Genomic DNA, 20,171 nt, shown 5'->3' with positions numbered 1-20,171 from the left:
GTATTTCAGCGCTTAATTAAGAAATATATATATTTTAAATATTACTAATACTATTTACTTTTCCTCGGCTCTAGACATGGCCGCTATACCGGATTTTGTCTCCGGCGCTATGGAGCATTGGGGTCTGGTGACATATCGTGAAACCTCGTTGCTCTACGACGCGGCTGTGAGCTCGACCGTGAATAAACAACGTGTTGCCAGCGTTATCGCCCATGAGTTCGCGCATATGTGGTTTGGAAATTTAGGTATTTTTTTTTTATTATCATCTTTAGTTATTAACTCATTGTTATTGTATAGTATTAAAGTCTTATTTCATAAATTTCTTTATTTCATAATCACTTTGCCATTATGACCCAATAATTTGTTGGTTTGTTAAAATCTTATCGTTTTTGAATATTCTAATATATTTACAGTTACTATGGATTGGTGGAACGATTTATGGCTTAATGAGGGTTTTGCGAGCTACATTGAAGATAAGGGCGTTGAGGCGAAGTTCCCTGAATGGAAAATGGTAAGCGCACTAAAACACTGGATAGATTGAAATACTTAATTAGAAATTAAACTAAAATCAAGTGACTGATATGAAATTTCCTAATAAATGAAGTTAAGGCGAAACTAGTTTTCACAAAATTTACAGCCAGGATAACGGTATACTGAAATGGAATAATATAAGTAAAAATAATCAAAATTCTTTAAGAAAACAGTAACAAAAAGATTTAATATCACCAAATTAAATTGTTTACTTTGAAGAAGCTCTACTGAAACGAACTGAAGAGTAACATCAGAAGTGTTTTTTTAGAAAATATTATTAACAAGCGTAAATAATCTTAACAAACGACCAATTTTAAAGTGTGCGACATTAAAACAAATTTACAGGGTGGTGCATATATGTAGTGAGCTCATTTAAAAACCTCTTACGGGAGTATGTACTGTTAGAAGGCCGACGTAGTGTCAAAATAAAATTTCTTTTGTAATTCTAGCGCGATCAATTCATTACTGGCACTCTTCATCCTGTACTCACATTGGATGCCACACTCGGTGCACATCCCATTATACAAACTGTAGCGAATCCCGATCAAATCACGGAAATATTCGATACCATCACCTACTCGAAGGGTGCCTCGTTAATACGTATGTTGGAGGATTTCATTGAACCAGATAATTTCCAAAAGGCTGTTACGAATTACTTGAATGAGTACAAATATAAGAATGCGGTGACCGATAACTTTTTAACAGAAATTGAAAAATTGAATTTGGGTTTCGATGTGAAATCAATTATGAACACCTGGACAGAACAAATGGGTTTGCCGGTGGTGGAGGTAGAACAATTAAGCGCTGCCCAATACAAATTGACACAGAAACGCTTCTTCTCCAATCCCGATGACTACGAAGGCGTCTATAATGATTCGCCTTTCAAGTATGTATAGATCATAAAAATTTAGTTATGAAACAAAAATATAATAGTTATTATGTAATGCTTTAATTGCATTATTAATTTATTTTATCACAGTTACACCTGGTCTATTCCAATTACTTACAAGACGAATACTCTTACTGACGTTAACAGAGCGTGGTTCTACTACAATGAATCGGAGTGTAAGTCGTTTCTTTCAAGCTAAATAAAGTTCACCTATTGGTAATATTTCATAAATACTTTTCTTGTAGTAATCATTGAACTGAGCACAGCGCCACAATGGATTAAATTCAATTACGATCAGAACGGTTATTATCGTGTCAACTATCCAGCAGCTTTGTGGGAAAACTTGGCGAATCAACTAATAGAGGATCCAACTGTAAGTTTGCTTTTGATAAAAATATTTGCAATATGTACTATCGTTTGGTAGGAGAAAAAATTAACAAAAAATCTTTTTAAAGTGTATTTGCGAGATCTCCGTAAAGTTAGAAAGCGTCATTCAAAGTTTGAGTGCAGTTATTCAACTGCGAAAGATTCAGTGAAAAGCCTAGGCTATTCTATATGTTTTATGTATGCGATTACTTAATAGTGTTACTGTCAGATAATTCCAGAAAATGTCTCATATCAGTGAGGGTCTATACAGATTTCTGAGATCCATACTTTAATCTCTACTACATCTCGAAACTCCCGCAACCGCCAAAGCGAATATCTATCACCTTGTACGCTGATAATGGCATGAAAATGACGTCGGGAAATGAGATCGATGGCATGAGCTCAAACGTAAACGTAAACAGCTATCTCTTCGACCTTTCTCCTTTCCTCGCTGCACGGAATGTAATACTCTCTCCCACTAAGTCCACAGCGACCAATATTAATGAAGGAGTATAGACTTGGCCTTAATAAGGCAGTCGATGGCGTTAAGATTCCGACTGGCAATAATCCTAAGATTTTAGGTGTGACTTTCAACAGCCTATGCTTCCTCACTCGCTTTACGACCGCGATTCTTGCCAAAGTACAGAGTCGCAACAAAATTTTCAAGTCGCTAACTGCCAGCACATGGGGAAAAGACAAAGACACGTTGTTGGCAATATACAAGGCAATCGACCGACCGGTTCTTAACTATGTAGCACCAATATGGTCGCCTGGAAACAGTGAAACGCAGACGGAGAAGTTGCAAGCATAGTCGAACACTGCACTGCGGACTACGACAGGATGCCTCTTGATGTGTCCCACCTGCATAGCGAGACTAGTATGCTCCCAGTTAAGATGCACAATGAACTCCTCTCCAAGCAGTATCTTTTAGGGAACTTTAGCAGAAATCATCCCTGAAGTCACCTACTTGGATCGGAACCGCCATCTAGGAGCATCAAGAGCTCCTTTCTCAAGCAAGTCGACTACATAAAACAATACTCCAACCAGACTTCGGACGCAACCAACTTCAGACATGCGCTAACCGCCATTCACAGTGGGACCATTAACACCTTCACTGGCGCCCTCTCAGTGAATGGTGTACTTAGAGTCAAACCACGACCCATTGAAAGCGAAGAGCCCGAGTTGCCGCGAGAAACCAAAGTGACCCTTGCGCAACTTTGTTCTGGATATTGTAGCAGGTTAAACTCATACTTATCCAGAATAGATCCCGATATGTCAAGTATATGTACAGCGTGCAATGAGTCCCCGCAAGACACTAGCCATCTCTTTGCATGCCCTGCTAACCCTAAACATCAGTTGTCATCGACGTTATCCAACGGTAGGCCGAGGAAACATGCTGCTGTCCGACCGTTGGATTACCATTCTATTATCTTTCAGGGATTAGGCGCCTGATCTCTTTGCTCGGCCTTTAGCCGTTACAATATTTTGCGTCAACGCGATCTGGTACTATTTAATAAATAAGCTCACCCAAAATGATAAGTTATTACGCAGTAAGTGAGAAGTAACTATAAGCCAACAGGGGGTCATATAGAACTTTCTTAATTTATTGAGAGAACATCTATTCAAATTTGTAAATAGAGCTGCTATTCTCTCTCATAAGATGATTAATCCGAACACACAATCGTGGTGATAGTATGTCTAGATGCGATATGATTCACTATGTCTCTACAATTTTCAGAAATTCTCAGTTGGCGATCGTGCGGGTCTCCTCAACGATGCTTTCTCGCTAGCCGACGCCACTCAACTCTCCTATGATACAGCGCTCGATATGACTGCATACCTAGCTAAGGAGGTGGATTATGTACCTTGGAGTGTGGCTGCATCGAAGCTTACCTCACTTAAACGTCTGCTGATGTTTACAGAGGTGTTTGGCAATTACAAGCAATATGCACGCGAATTGATCAAGCCAATTTATGAGAGCGTTACGTGGACGGTGGGCGAAGATCATTTACAGAAGTATGCTTTATAAACACACTATTACAAAAATATCGATTAAATTATAATATTTTACTTCTTTCAATTCTTTGCTAGCCGCTTACGTGTCACGATTCTCTCAGCCGCCTGTTCGCTCGGTCTTGACGATTGTCTAAATGAAGCGAGTGTACGCTTCAACGCTTGGCTGGCAAATCCTGACACCCGCCCACATCCGGATATACGTGAAACTATCTACTATTATGGCGCCTTTGGTGCTAATGAAAGTGCTTGGCAAACCATGTGGAATCTTTTCGTAAGCGAAGCGGATGCCAGTGAGAAATCGAAACTAATGTACGGTCTGTCGGCTGTACAAGTGCCATGGATACTGGGCAAGTAGGTCAACACTCGCTCTCAAACTTTTTCAAATATTTGACCTATAAATAATCTACTTCTCAGTTACATTAATCTCGCTTGGGATGAGAACAATGTGCGTGGTCAAGATTACTTTACTTGCATACAATATATTGCTGCTAATCCGGTGGGTGAACCCATTGTCTGGGATTATGTGCGCGAACATTGGCCGGATCTGGTGGACCGTTTCGGTTTGAATGAACGCTATTTGGGCAGCATGATACCATCGATAACCGCGCGTTTCGATACACAAACGAAGTTGGAGGAGATGCAACAATTCTTCGCTAAATATCCGGAAGCCGGTGCGGGCGCTGCGGCGCGTGTGCGTGCGCAGGAAACCGTTAAGAACAACATTGCATGGTTGGCGAACAACAAAGCCAATATTGCAGCGTGGTTAGAGAAAAACTCAGCATAAGTAAATAAAGGTTTCATAATTTGGTTTTTTATGGAGAATGTTTTTGAACTGTAAAAGGCGGACTTTTTAGAATTGTATAAACTAAATAGCAAAGGTTGTTACAAATTATGTATATTTTTTCGTTCAATTATTGCTTTAAAGTTGATGATTTTTCGAATTTTATGTTAATCGATTAATCAATCTTTGATAGGTGAGTTATCGATTTAAAAAAATCGTAAGTAAAATTTTCAGAATACGTTTGTTGCAGATTTAATTGAGAAATGAGAGATTATTTCAATAAATCCAGCTACTAAGTATATGAAGGGTGATCCATTGCACGCTTCCCTACTTAAAAAAAACGGAAACTTCAAATTCTCCTTCCGTAAAGTCCAAGTTTCGATTACTCGTTCGAGCATTTCGATTGGCAACTGGCGTAAGACACGTATTATGTTTTGCTCCAAGGCCTGGATCGAAGCGGGATTGTCCTCATCAGTCACTTTAGACTTTACATATCCCCACAGGAAAGGTCTAACGGTGTGATATCACACGATCTCGGTGATCAATCGACCGACCCGAAAATTCTTGGCGAAACCAAACGAAACCAATCTGGAGCCGAAATGTTCAGAATGTTGGAAAAGACCTTCGATGGTAATTGTTGGTCTCGACCAAGTGTTTTTTTTTTGCCGGAATTATTCAAATAGGGTCGAGATCGCGTTGACGATCCAGGTCGGCCATCAACATCAATTGATGATCAGCACGTCAATAAAAAATAAAGCAATTGGTGCTTGATTATCGACGATTAACAGTCAGAAATCTTACTGGTTTCGCTGAAATATCGGTAGGAACAGTGAAAACCATTTGGGCCTAAGAAAATTAAAAGCAAAACCACTAATTTTTGTCGAAAAACAGCTTCACGTTAATGTCTGTGAAATAATGCTTTCTGACTACCAGGATGTAATTAAACGTATTATTACTGATGATGAGTCTTGGATCTATGCTTATGATCCAGAAGATCAATCGGTCGAATATCCTGGATGAGCTGAAGCCGAAAAAAACCATATCAAAGAAGGTTAAAAATCAAAGTTATGTTGTCACTTTTCTTTGATTATCGAGGTGTGATGCACTCCGAATTCCTTTCGACCGGCCAAACTGTCAACATACTACAAGTATTAGAGTGTTATGCATCGTTTGCACGAAGATAATCATTAAACGAGACCGGGCCGACAACTCTTGTGTTTTGCACCACGATATGCCACGGTGCACATTTTACATTGATTCATCGTGAGTTTTTCACCAAATTTTCAACCAATATCGTGCCGTAATCACCGGACAAAGTCAAGTTTTAGCTAGCAGATATATTGTTGTATGCAAGTTTTTAAGTGTCTATACCAAATTACAACACCCTGTGCCCACAGCAGTGGGCTAGTGCCTAAAACTATGCTATGCTTCTTATATATTCTTAGAATGATGGTTGTGTCTCACATTACATACTAACCACCTGCAGCTCGTTTAACTCATAGCATTCGATTAGAGAATACACGAATAACCTTGTCAGTCGTGAACAAGAATTTTATTATGTTATGTGCGAAAAATGCAAATTGAGGTATTTGTAGGAAAATTGCGATTTTATTTATTCAAAATAAGCATGAAAGCGAATTAAAGTAACCGGCCGGTTGGTTGCGATGCTGAGAAATAAAAACACCGCTAGAACACTATAACTAACCAAATGGAGAAACTCCTAGTAGAGATTTTTTCTGGGTATCTTCTTATCTTTACATTAGAACACAACGAGTGATATTTGAGGATACTCTTTCATATTCAATTAATGTCTCTTCAGCTGTTCCGCAATGCAGTCCTCTTGGCTCGATTCTGTTCTTGTTACTTATTAACGATATTTTTTCTATCATAGAATTCTCAAATATTTTATTACATACCGATGAAGTAAAGCTTTTTAAAACATATATTTCAATTAATGAAAGGTGTCTGTTTAAACAGACTTAAATAATTTGGTTGCTTTTTGTGATAGAAATGATTTTCCATTGAATCTCACAAAATGTAAGACAATATGTTTTTCTCATAGATCTGAGATCCGCTCTCCTTATGTCATAAAATACTATTCACTACAGAAAGCCTTCGTTGATTAGGGTCACATTGTTAGGAGCAAGGAGAGAAATCCTTGGGTTATTTGATTTATTTTTCGGAGCTCGGATAGATAAACAGAAAATTATACTAACTACGAAACGTTAAACCGCTACAACAACCTTTAGCACTATTAGAAGCAGGTTCCGAGAGCAAAAACAGTTTTTTCGTTAGTCCAAGTAAAACAACCGAAGAAACGCTCTTTGATATACAAATTTGAGAGGCAAAGGAGGCAAAATATTAATGCTCATTGAATTTTTTTTTTGGATCTAATGAAGCCCTCAATGGAATATTTTTTGTCTTATACAAATTTGAAGCTTCCCTTATCATTTTCTTCGCTCTTTTTTTTCTTCTTCTGCCGTAAAATCAAATAAAGTGAAATAAGAAGCTTGTATATTGGGGCGTGATTCAGTAATTAAACAATTTACAAAACAAAATAAAAAAAAAAATACAAAAGGAAAACATCTTAATCAAAAGCAGGAGTAAATAAATGGAAGTTCAACCAGAAGTCCAAGCTTCTAGGGTTCTCCAAACAGTAATATACCATAAAGTGCATACAAAAGTCTTTGAAAGTCACACGTCCGCGTTTGTAGACTATTTAAATGATAAAAACCGATTATATCGGTTATTGGAGTAATAAAAATTAATAAAACTACCCGCAATTAAAAATTTCGTATATCATATCGCTTAAAATAAAATGCTTTTATCATATATAAATGACATACTAAAAGCGATAAAATTGGATAGTAGATATGTAAAATGACCCAACCTCAGAGCCCAAGTGAAATACATTAATTAGTTCGTAAGGACCACTCTTACGAACAAGTCCATAAGTTTTGTTAAAACAAGTTTTTTCCGTAAATCACGAAAGCAGCAGCACAACATGGCGCGTGAGTATTAGAAAGGATAACGTTTTCATCCATACAATAACAATAGAAAATAGTTAAACTCGAATTCGATAAATATTATGTAATTATAATTTTCAGTGCTGACAGCTAAAGTTATTGCAATATGCCTTGCACTTGCCACAACGGCTTTCATGGTCTCAACCATTGTTCTGGCCGTACAGAAGGCGGACTTAGAAGATGAATTACAAGATGCTTTAGATAAATTAGACGCAACCACGCTACCCACTACACTGCCCACAACGCCTACGACGCTTACGACGCCTACAACGCTAACAACGCTTACGACTGCAGCACCAAACAATCCAACACAAACTACTGCTCAGCCTGGCAATCCAACGGATCCAACCAGTCCAACGACAGTCACTGTTCCAACACCGACAGAGACTTCCACGCAAACCACACGTACCACACACGGTGCTGTAATTCCCACCATGACTGTGCCGAGTACAGAGTCGACTGCCGTAACCTCGAATCCCAATTATCCAACACTACCACCTGGACTGCCAAATCCCGAAGAGGTATGTATACATTTTTTTATTATTAAAGTATGCCCTTTTTGGTGTTGAAATAGTTTTAAGACAATGTGAATGAAGTTCTTGAAATTGCTGCTTGGAAAATTAAATTTTCATTATTAGTTGATAGAGCTTAAAAGCGTTTGATATTGACTTAGAGAACCGCATTCAGATTTTGATGGTTCTTTGAGCGCCCACTAAATGACAAAGGTGTTATTTTTGAGTTCCGAAATATAAACTAATATTGTTAGAAGTATTCAGAAGCCAAATATGAAGGAAGTCTGCTTACTTTTTTCGATGGCATAGAGAAGTTAGAAATACTCTGTAAAATCCGTGAAGGTTAAAACTTATTATGATGAAAATAGACTTCTTGTTAATCACTATTAACATTTTGCTATCAAGGATATTTAGAAATGCTTAATTTCATTCCATATCGTCAACTAAAAATGCAAAACAACGTATTATCAAAAAGAATTGAAAATCGTTGTCAGATATAATAACCATTTTATAGCGAAAACTCTAATTTTCTTTCAATTTTGTAGGGTAACCAGTACATAGCCATTTTATAACCAGTATATAACCATTTTATAACCAGTATATAACCATTCTATAATCAGTTTATAACCATTCTATAACCAAAACTCAAATATCAATATTTCAATATTAGTGGTTGCTATTATACCCTTTCTTGTGAAAAGTGATGATATGTTATATTGCATCTTAGGCAACGATATGCACTCATTAACTACCGATCTTTACCTATCATGCCATAATTTGTTCAGAAATATTTGAGTTAGAAATTGGGTTTAATGCTGGATCACAGAAAGTTCGTACTAAAGGCAAGTTAAATCGATCCTTTTTTATGATTCACATTTAATCGCGAGGGTAATCAGCATAAAAACAGCCTGATTAAGCCTACACAGTTGTGATCGGGATACTAACTGTTTTGACTGAATAATACCTAAAAATTCACCATAGTTTTTTTTCATTTAACTATCATGGAAAAACCCATGAACTTAACAGTAACTTATCATTTGATAAAAAAGTAATTAAAGTCCATTCATAAAGCATATCCAAAACAAAAAAAAACTATATTCAGCTAATACGTCAGTGGATATCGAATTAATAATGCCTAAAAAACTTAAATCGTGATTAGTCAAATTGAAAAAAAACAACATCGATTTGTTGATAATAGCCGTCATAAAGTAATTTTGATAAACTTTCTTGGTCAAGATCGAAATTATAATGCAATGCTATTAGATAAGCTAATGTGGATACAAAACAAACGCACGACAGGCGATCGGTGGTATTTATCAAAGTTAACAGTTATTGCCGCACGCTATAAAGATAAGCGGTACTTCTTTGTATTTAAAAAGCGTTAGATATCCTTATGTGTGTATATAACATAGTATGATATGCATATATTTATCAAATATTTTGTTAGAACGCGCGTATAATATCAAAAACTGTATCGATTAGAAATAATTGACGGATAAGCGGTGCGCTAATTAGCGATTTATTTACTTAGAAGTGACAAATCGCTTATAACGTTCATTTCGCCGCCACGGTTTTCTGTTTCGACAGTTGAGATGTTTTCGAAAATTCTGGGTATGAGCTTAAGTAGTTAATTTGTCCAGATTTAATTGAAAATATAAACATTTTACAGATAAATTGACTGCTCGTACGGTTGCCATTGCTTTAGGCCTAACAGCAACCGTTCTGATTGTTGTTTTAGTCGTTGTAGCGGTTGATGACGGCAATACAAACGAGAAGTTGAAGGAGTGCGAAGATAAATTGGAAGTTTTGCAATCGTTTATAGAATCCTTAAGCAAGGAAACAACCAGCACGACGCCAACAGTAACAACGGCTTCAACTATAGCTAGTTAATGAGACAAAATGTGACTAACAAATTATTGAGTAATAATTTTCCAAACGTGTATAATGAACCTTAAACTACTAAGCCACTTCGAACAAAATTCAACATCAATATACTCACATTTTGTGTTTAATTAATTAGTATCAGTAAAATCGGGCAAACAAAAAAATTAAAAAAAGTGTTTGAATTCTACGAATATCGGATTACTCGTATAATCATGTGTGCTTCTCATATAACGGAATTAGCATTTTTGTCTAATATTTAGCAAAGATTTTTATAGGCGGATAAAATTGAAATATTTCAGAGGTGGTTCGCAAAATCGAGCTAAGACCATGTCCACTGGGTCGCATTATATAAGGGGTGATATATTAATGCCAGAAGACTCGTAACTGGTGAGCGACACGCGTGATGTTTTGCTCCAAGGCCTGAATTGAAGCGGGATTGTCCGCTTAGACTTTAGACTTTACATATCCCCATAGAGAAAAGTCTAACGGTGTGATGTCCACGATCGTGGTGCACAAACAACCGACCTAAAACGTGAAATTATCTCCTCACCGAAGTGTTCTCTCAATAAAGAAAGTAGCGCCGTCTTGTTGAAACCAAATGTGGCCGAGATCACGACCTTCAATTTCAGGCATCAAATAGTCGGTTATCATGGGGAATAAGGGGCACCATTAACGGTTACGTTTTCACCTGCCTCATTTTTGAAGAAATATGGACCGATGTTTCCACTGGCCCACAAACCACACTAAACCGTTTTTTTTCTGGATGAAATTGCAGCTCTAGAATCTCTTTAGGTTACTCTTCGTCCGTTTGCTTGTTTACCTATACATTGAGCCAGAAATGGGCCTCATCGCTGAACAATATTTGGCTCGAAAATGTCGGATCTTTTTGGAACCTTTCAAAAGCCCATAGAGCGAAGTGATGTCGCTTGGGAATGTCGAGCGGTTTCAGTTCTTGCTCAAGCTGTATTTTATATGCTTTCAATTTAAGATCTCGACTTAAAATGCATATTTGGTTCACTGCGTGCTGGACGTGATCTACGCGGTCGAATATAATCCAACAAAGAATGTTGGGTCTCAAGATGAGTAAAGGTGTTGCAAATAGTACGCATAGTAAGCCGATTATGTTGACCATAAGTTGAGCGAAGCGCGAGAAATACATTCTCAAGTACCTCTACTTGGATCAGCCGTTATATGAATGATAGGATAAACATGTACTAAAAAATTCACTGCTTCCAACTAGCTGAAAATTCATACTATCCTAGCTGATCTAGAAAAAAATCTTTGCTTGAGTTGAATTAAATTGGATATCGACAAACATCATCTTTTTAGTTTAACATTAGTGATCACATCTCGAGAAAGTACTAACTTAGTTCAAGTCCCACAATGATTGGATATTTTAATAATTTACACTTAACAGAAAAGAGGTACGACCCATAAATTATATAGACATTATAGACATTATCAAAACATTTATATGGGTATGATACGGGATAACTCTGCTTGCAAGGTTGCATCCACAACTATTTCTCAAATAACGCTACAAGTCCGTACAATGGATACAAAACTCAATCAGTGATGAAGATCGTAAAATGAAAATAATCATTAAGACTCTTCTTATCTCAGATAAAGAGTAAAAAAAGGTATATCTTCTAAAGGTAAGAATCGCTTGATATCACAGTCGAAACCTGAGGCATTTTTGCGTCTCTAATTTTCTGTTTTTAAATTCTTCTAAACACAGCAGTGCCATATCTCCAACAGAAATGTTTATTGCATAACCAAGTTTATACTTTACCCTACCACACATTTCCCCTTTCACCTTTTAAAGTAATTATTTTGTTTAAAGCTCTTATCTTTTTTATTGCTGAATTTCAAATGGTTTACGACTACTGCGGGCAACTAAACAAATTATCCATAAAATCATTTCCGCCGCTACTTAAGTAGATAAAATATTAGTTACATAGTACATGTAGATATGTATCTATGAGCTTATAGTTGTTTTTATACAAAAGTAACATGGTGATAAAGCAAAAATCCTAGAATTAGACATCGCAGAAAAACACGATAAATATAAGATAATTAATAAGAATTTAACATATTTGTCTAGCGGTAGTGGGTATACAGGATTTTTTCTTCTTCCACCGTGAATGTTAGACTCAAATACTGACTGCAATGTAGAAGGATTTCTTTGGACTCAAATATTATTTTAATATTTACCGCCTTCATTTAGATTATTTATCGTCTGCCAACCGATATTCGTCCAGTCAAGTATCGTATTTATTGGCATCCGAATTACGAAACGAACACCTGCGAAGGTTCCGTGACCGTACAAATCGAAATTGATGTGCCCACAAATTTGGTTGTGTTGCACGCGAAGGATCTGGAGATCGGCGGTATAACAATTCTCAATGTAATGGCATATATGCGCATTCGTGTGAAGGCGTTTACCTTGAGTGAGGAACGTGAACTACTCATCATCGAATTGGAGGAGCTGTTGCGTACGGGCACACCATATGTGGTTAATATTGATTTCACCTGCCAATTGAGTGGCTTAAGTGGCATGTACTCAAGTACTTACAAGGATGAAACAAATGCAGACAGGTGAGTCATAAATACATATATGAAATTTATAATTACTATTTTATGTGCACTATATAAGTGGTATTTATTCTTAATACGCAATAAATTTTCGAAAACTAAAACTTTAAAACAGAAAATATAAGGTAGTTTGAATGCCGGTAAAGGTTTTGAAATTGAAATGTCTTAACTGTCATTACAAAAAAGCCTAAAATATTCAGCTTTTGATAGGACTTTCGCTTTCGAGTTATGGGATCCATCCACTTCCTCTAGCAATAAATTTCATTTAAAAAATCGAGGGTAGGATTGGAACGTTAGACTTTGTATAACTGGGGCTTCTTCGCCTATCTTCTTCGTTTTAGAGTTTGAACGTTTAGAAAATGCAGTGTTCGTTAGAGCAGAGGTATGCGATTAAACTCTGTGTGAAACTCTGTAAATCTGCGACAGAGACGTTTGATATGATCAAGCAGGCTTACCCAGATGTTGCTTTAGCAATAAGTGATGTGTTTCGGTGTCAGCAAGCCTTTTTGGAGGGTCGAGAAGAGGTCGCTGATGAAGACCGGCAGAATGAGCAAATCCAAAGTGAAAACGATGCTCATCGTCTTTTTGACATCAAAGGCATCGTCCACCATGAATTTGTTTCTATCGGGTCCGACAAAACATCGCAGCCGATTGCAAGTTTCAGCACGACAGCGCCCCGGCTCACACCGCCTTTCTTGTGAACAGCTACCTAACCAAGGCCGGCCTACCAACTCTTCCGCAGCCGCCCTACAGCCCTCCTTGTCTGAAAAGGCCGGTGAAAGGAAAGGATTTTAGACGACAGGGGGGTTCCAGGCAGCATACATCTCGGCTCTCAAGGCTATTCCGGAGAATGTCCTCCGTGACGCCTTCAATGCTTGGAAATCGTGCTGGCAGCGCTGCATCGACGCAGAAGAAACCTATTTTGAAAGATTTTAAAGAATTGTAAAGATTGGTTCAATCATTTTTTTTTATAATCGAGTCCTATTACTTTCGGACAAACCCTGTACTACCATAAGTTTCTCATAGAATCCCTCGAAACACCTCAAATCAGACTTAATGGAAATACTGCTTCGTCTCGAGAGTATTAGTTCCTCTGATGATAGATAAATATGAATTCTTTGAATTGAACGCTTCGAAAAGATTGGCATCAAATAAAGACAATAATCAGAAGGCATGGAGAAATTTAATACAAGAAGGTATTACTATCTTAAAAATACATTGGCAATCTCAGCGGAGTTATGACTAATTCCAATTCTCCAACAAAGTGGATATACACAATTCTCTATTATCTTAAAAATGATCAAGACTAGCATATCAAAGCTTTCCCTAAGTAGTAGGATCGCAATGCAACTGAGATGAGTGTGAGAAACCGCAAAAAAAGGGATTTGTAAGCTAAAATATTCTGAAGATGGCATTGAGAGGACTTGGAACCCAAAAGTAGTACTTACAGCGAGCAAGACACTAAGAGTGGACCCTCAAAGACGAACTGAGCGTAAATACGCGTGTTGCTTAAATGAAAAAATGCGTTCGGCTCGGCTTTATGCGTCTTTATAGCCACTTCCTTATCTGCCAATATCTCCAAACTTGCTACCAACTGCAACGCAGAGAGTAAGAAATTAGCGCGTAAGCTCAGCATTGCGCTCAGCCTGCCAACTGAAACGCTCTCCGCAAATAAATGCAAGTCTATCTTGTTTACCTTTTTTCTTTTTTCACTCTAACTCTTCCAATCTCCAATAACAATCGACGAACATAATAGCCAAGCAACAACCATTCAAGCTTAAAATGTCAAAGACCAGCTTTTTTACTGCTTTTTGCAACAGCAACTTGCATCGCTAAGTTCAGCTCAACGGCATTGGCAGAGCGCGCGGCGGCTGGTTGACTGCCTCGCTTTGGAAGACCGCTTAGAATCCGCATCATCAACAGCGGCTCCGACAGTTGAGTACGTGAATTTGAGCGCGCCGGTTGTGTGAGCTGCGCGCACGTTGAACGAAAAAGCGGAGGATTAACTAGTAAACTAACGGCTCGTATTAAAACCACGACGACGCATAGTGACTATGTAAATATAAAAGCAAAACAAGAGTTAATAGTAAGCGATTGCATACGAGGCGCTGACGTGAGGTGTCACTGATCGCAGCTGACAAATTGACGGACTAGATATCACGCAGCGCAGTTATTCACGCCTTTTAATACACGATTTTTAACGCTGACATTTAAAAAAAAAAAAATTAAATAGAAATCAATATTTCGTGTGCGCGTGCTATTGGCTACAAAAATGGTTTTGAAAGGCAGAAAAAGTTTCGTGAAAAAATATAATTAAATTTAAAAGCGATTTCATCGCCAAATTTGTGCAATTCTTCGAGCCACTCCGAGAAAGTACCAACAAAAACAGTTGGCAAATGTTTTGTTATTACATTTTATTTTGATATTTTTGCTTGTGTTGTTGTTGGAGAAAGGTTTTTAGCGCTGCCTGTGCGCCGTTGACTTGGAAAACCTGAATTACGAGCTTAAAAGAATACGAAAAAGAAAGCAAAAAAGACAATAATAATATCATAAAAAAGTTGCTATTAATCATATCACTGTTTTGCAACAACAACTGCACGAAAACAATACAATACAATAACAAAAGGTGTTGAAAAAAGTCTGTTAAAGTGTAACAAATCAAGCTTAGCCAGCGAAGAATGCGGCGGCGACGAAGTGTGCAACCGCATTAGCGCGAAATTAGTTCATGATTTCAACAATAATAACAACAACAGCAATAACAATATTAACGCCAGCAAAAAAACTCGTACCAGCAGCAGACAAGTTCTATTCATCACTCGATTGAATAAGTTCTAGTCGCTGCCATTATCATTTTTCGTACATATTCATGCATACATATCTACATTTTAACTATTTACCATATGTAGCTCTTACACAAGTTGAATGATGTGTGTGAAAATGTCGTGATTGGTGTGCTTGATGAGCTTGTGTGCCAAAAACGCCCACAAACAAGCCGAATTACAATTACAATTCTTTGAGTCATCAGCGGTTGAGGTTACGTACAGAAGACGTACCAGTACGATGAGGCATGAATCAATTTGTATGGACGTACTGTGTGTGTAATGCACCGTTATATGGATGATAGAGGGATGGGAGGAACTTTTCATAAATTAAGTCTCTCTTAATTGATTTAGGAAAGCTTTATTGGATGATAAATTGTATGCTGAGTATTATAGATTTTGACATAACGGAACAAATTTTTACAAATTATACTTTTTTTGAAAAAATCGGTGAAATTAGTTGCTGCTTCGCTGCTTCTTCTTTAACAGAGTTAACTTTCTAGATTTTTATCATCTAATCTAAAACCGCTATTGTCCTACTACCGATTTTTACCTTTTGAATAAAATGCCTGGAGTATTTTTTCAGCTGAAAGTACCGTTTTATTTAAAAAAAAAAAGTTAGATAAATAGTTATAAATATTTTGTATATGTTTTGAGGGTTGAAGCTCGCCGTTCAAGAATAATTTTTGATAATCAGTTTCAAACAAAATTTTTATCAGGCCAAGGGATTGCAGGATGAAGTTAGTGATCTTCAATATTTTTGGAAAAAATTTCTTTCTGAGGTGAAGACTTAATTTTTCGACTCTTTTCCTCGATTTTAGTTGTTTTTTTTTTTACTTTGGTCATAAGTTTGTGATTTTCAGTATTGGAAGAAAATTCTTTCTGAGGTTAAGGATAATTTTTCGTCTTCTTTACTCGATTTTTGTTGTTTTTTTTACTTTGGTCATAAGTTTATGATCTTCAATATTCTTGGAAAAAAATTCTTTCTGATGTTAAGGGTTGATTTTTTGACTTTTTTCCTTGATTTTAGTTGCTTTTCTGACGTTGGTTATAGATTTGTAATCTTCAATATTTTTGAAAACATTTTCTTTCTGAAGTAAGGAGTTAATTTTTTTTATTTCTTTCTTCGATTTTAGTTGTTTTTCTGACTTTGGCCAAAAGTTTGTGATTTCTAGTATTCTTGAAAACATTTTCTTTCTGAGGTGAAGCGTCGTAGGAAGCCAACTTCTCTTTGCAATCTTAGTTTCTAATAGAATTCTTACCTCAATTTCACTTGTTTTTCTAACTTTGGTTGAGAAGTTTATAGAAATTTAGCTTAATATTAAAAACAATTGATACGCTTCTATAAATTCAAGATCCTTCGAACCGCACCTGGAACCTGTGAATTACGATCACAACTTTTAAGTTTTGAGTGTAACGCATATATTCTAAATATAGGCTGAAAATTCAAGGCCCTAAGATCCGTTTAACGGCTGATGAATTTTCGTATCAGAAATATAATATTATATAAGCCTTTGAGTCATAGGAAGCCAACTTCTCTTTGCAATCTTAGTTTCTAATGTGGTTGAGATGCCCCTCTTAAGTCAAAGTGTGGAGTTGTAGATAAACACTTTTAAAATTGCTGTCGCTTAGACACTCTCCGCTCATTATGAAAAGAAAGCTAGATATTATCGGGTTGAGGAATCGATTTGGAATGTCTTCAGTATGGAGTGCGATTAAAATCCGGGATTAAAGTGTGCCTTGGTTGATGCTCACATAAATAATTGTATGCAAATCGAAAGATTGCTCATTTTGGATGGCGTACACATGTGTCCAAAATAATAATACCACTTAAAATATTTTTTAATTTGGGATTATAATTAATTTAAGCTTAACATACAATATATTCACTGACAGAAACACCCAGTTCTACAATTATTTTATTCAGAATCAAAACTAATATTAATCTAAGGTAATTTTTAACATAATTTTGATGAGCCTCCTTGTTAACTGCTTTCGCTCTTTCAAAAAAGTTTGCTCTAAAACTAAAAACCTTTTTAATTTATAAATGAAATACAAACTTTTACGTGCACCCAGTATTTCGCACAATACTGTATTTGTACACAATATTATTGCGCATTCATCCCACACACTGCACACACCTTCGTCACAATTACCGCCACACATAAATAAACAAAGCCAACGCATGACTTACCTACGCCAACAGCAGCTAGACAATCAACAATTCAACAACCGATCAACCCGACAAACGGGATTTATATACCATATACTAAATACCGAGTACATACCCGCGCATTGTAAGAAAATTTGCATTCAATTATTAAGCGCACAAAAATGAATCAAAGACGCGCGCGGCCAAGTGGAGAGTGTAGAAAAGCCCACTTGAGCGACAACCACAACAACAACAATAGCAACAAATTGTAGTAAAATGCAATGAAACGAAACTGCTAGCCGCGACGTAGTAAAGCGGTCGCACTATGCTCGCTAACTTATCACTTTCTTTCGGAAAAGTGCGCAGGTGATGGCCGGTGAGGTGCTGTTGCTGTTGATGTTTGCGCCCGCTAAGGCCGGTGTAAGCATGAAAATGTTGAAGTTGCTGAACTCCGCCGCGTGAGGTGGTGGTCACTTCGAATGTGCGCTGTGAAACTGGTTTCCGTCATGTGGCTGGCAGCTTATGAGACGCTTTAATGCTCATTTTTCATCGCCACCACAACTCACGCACACACACACAACGCTGCTTTACTTGGCTCATATTGCATGCAGCTTGCGTACGCTGTGCCACAAGAAATTTAGGACGCTTTGGGCTTAATAAAAAAATAACAAAAACAAAAAAAATAGCAAAAACAACAAGTAACATATATTTAACTACTAATACTCGAAACTGTTTATAATAAATACGAATAATGCCCAAAAAAATAGAAAATACAAATTTTAAAATGGGAAGATAGTCTTCTGCGTATGTGGGTTAGAGAAAAAGTGACACCATTTCATTGTAAATTATAACCGTTGTCATTACATTGTTTACATTTTTGTGTGGCTACCTAGCAAGCGCTGCCTTAGTTCGTTGGAAAAGAAAGCTGTCGACAGCTTAGAAAAGTTTAATGTAAAAATTTTATTTCTTTTTACGCTTTAATGGTCTAAAATGATTTTGTCTTGCGGTTGGGTCAGTACATTTCCCATCCCAAGAATGTAAAAATAAGCTTGAAACGGAGAGCATGAATTGAGCAAATTTAGTTAAATGGTTTATTTTGACGAGTTAATCGCATTGCCTCTTCATTAGATGCTCGATGCTTACTTAAAATTTTGACTCCCATGAAAAGCATTGAAGGGTTTAAATTTAGAAAATGGAGAGTGTTTAATTAATTATTTTGATATGAAAGCTTCTATAAAGGGTGATCCATTCGAGGTACTCTACTTTTTTTTAAGAAAAAACACAGAAACTTCAAATTTAGTGGGAGTATTTATTATCATTCGAAATACATCATCGGAACAGAGACTAGGCAATAACTATTTCTGTAAGCATATAAGCCCTCAGAAATAAATTTCATCTAATTTTAAACGTTGTTCTGGAGTATAATCTGCGCAGTTTTCAAACAAGACACCTTGTTTTGACAGCTATCCTTCTAGAAAAATTTTTTGCCTCCAAAAAACACCCTATATAACCACAATAATTTGCACATACTTGTGAGTACATTTACAAGTATGTTTACATGTATGTGTTTATCGCCCATTTCACAACTATGAACAACCTATTAAACCGAAGTTATTAAGCCAGCCAACATCTGCGCGCTTCTCATTGACTTTCTAATTAACTTCGAGATAATAAAAAAGTGGAAAAAGTCATAACGGCACATTACGCGCACAAAATTTGCTTACAGCATTTCCCCACGATTTGGCGTTGGCTTTAAGCTCTGGATAAGGCTTTGTGGAAATTACGATAGTAACAGATCGACAAATGAACGTATTTGCACAATTTTAAATGCCATGAATTTTTGTGTGTGTCGATATGTATGTACATCTATTTTATTTTATTACTTTTGGCAGTGCAAAAAATCAACTCGTTTGTATGTCCGCATAGTCACATAACTCAATCCAGTATTTGCCAATTTAGCGGTGAATAATTGAGGCAAGCGAGCAATGCCACAAATATTAATGAGCTGTTTTGCAATTAACAAAAAACAAAAACAAATTATTCCCGCATATAAATAACATATGAACAAATATTTTTGTGTGTTAACAAAAAACTGCATTTAAATGGTCATAAATTGACCCGTCAATATTTCTTGCAGCAAGAAAAAATAAACAAAAATCTCTCCGTGCACTGAACCTTGCTTTTAAACTGAGAACTTTTTTCTGTAAGTTATTATTGATAATTTTATTAAGAGCAGACGATTTTAAGTATCAAAAAAAAAACACAAAAACCAAAAAATTATATACTGAAAAAAGCTTAAAAAATGTTGAAATGATAATTTTAAGGTTATGCTTGTCTTTTTTTCTGTCACTTTGTTTTCGTTTGAGGTTAATGGAGCGTTAAGAACACGAGTCATTTTTCGCAGCGAAAATTTTCACTTTTATTACGTTAAATAATGATATAGCGACGCATTTTTAATGCAAATAATATACCACACATCTTCTCATATGGCATTGCTTTAAAAACATTCATATATTTCTATCTGTATATTTGTATAATTTTACAAAAACAAAAATTATTTTCTTCATGAAAACAGCTTTTTTTCTCGTTTGTGACAAGTT

At 36.5% G+C, this 20,171-nt stretch overlaps 1 protein-coding gene and 1 long non-coding RNA gene across 3 annotated transcripts in view; both read left to right on the top strand.

The window, feature by feature from the left end:
* LOC105233745 (uncharacterized) overlaps nucleotides 1-20,171 on the top strand; it is a 38,618-nt gene that overhangs the window by 1,398 nt on the left and 17,049 nt on the right. Inside the window, exons 5-14 of the mRNA XM_049448992.1 lie at nucleotides 75-245; nucleotides 414-511; nucleotides 981-1,417; nucleotides 1,511-1,596; nucleotides 1,666-1,793; nucleotides 3,525-3,802; nucleotides 3,878-4,153; nucleotides 4,217-4,584; nucleotides 7,691-8,130; nucleotides 12,233-12,603. Of these exons, the coding sequence (XP_049304949.1) occupies nucleotides 75-245; nucleotides 414-511; nucleotides 981-1,417; nucleotides 1,511-1,596; nucleotides 1,666-1,793; nucleotides 3,525-3,802; nucleotides 3,878-4,153; nucleotides 4,217-4,584; nucleotides 7,691-8,130; nucleotides 12,233-12,603 (2,653 nt within the window). The remainder of the gene's footprint in view (nucleotides 1-74; nucleotides 246-413; nucleotides 512-980; nucleotides 1,418-1,510; nucleotides 1,597-1,665; nucleotides 1,794-3,524; nucleotides 3,803-3,877; nucleotides 4,154-4,216; nucleotides 4,585-7,690; nucleotides 8,131-12,232; nucleotides 12,604-20,171) is intronic.
* On the top strand, nucleotides 14,029-15,204 carry LOC125776298 (uncharacterized). 2 transcript variants are annotated; one of them, XR_007421615.1, is made up of 2 exons: nucleotides 14,029-14,656; nucleotides 15,054-15,204. It is a non-coding gene; the product is annotated as an uncharacterized LOC125776298 (long non-coding RNA). The 2 variants fall into 2 exon arrangements; XR_007421616.1 differs by having other exon boundaries at nucleotides 14,029-14,686.

Source organism: Bactrocera dorsalis, chromosome 2, assembly GCF_023373825.1.
Source record: "Bactrocera dorsalis isolate Fly_Bdor chromosome 2, ASM2337382v1, whole genome shotgun sequence".
Lineage (NCBI taxonomy): Eukaryota > Metazoa > Arthropoda > Insecta > Diptera > Tephritidae > Bactrocera > Bactrocera dorsalis.
This window is presented reverse-complemented; position numbering and strand designations above follow the sequence as displayed.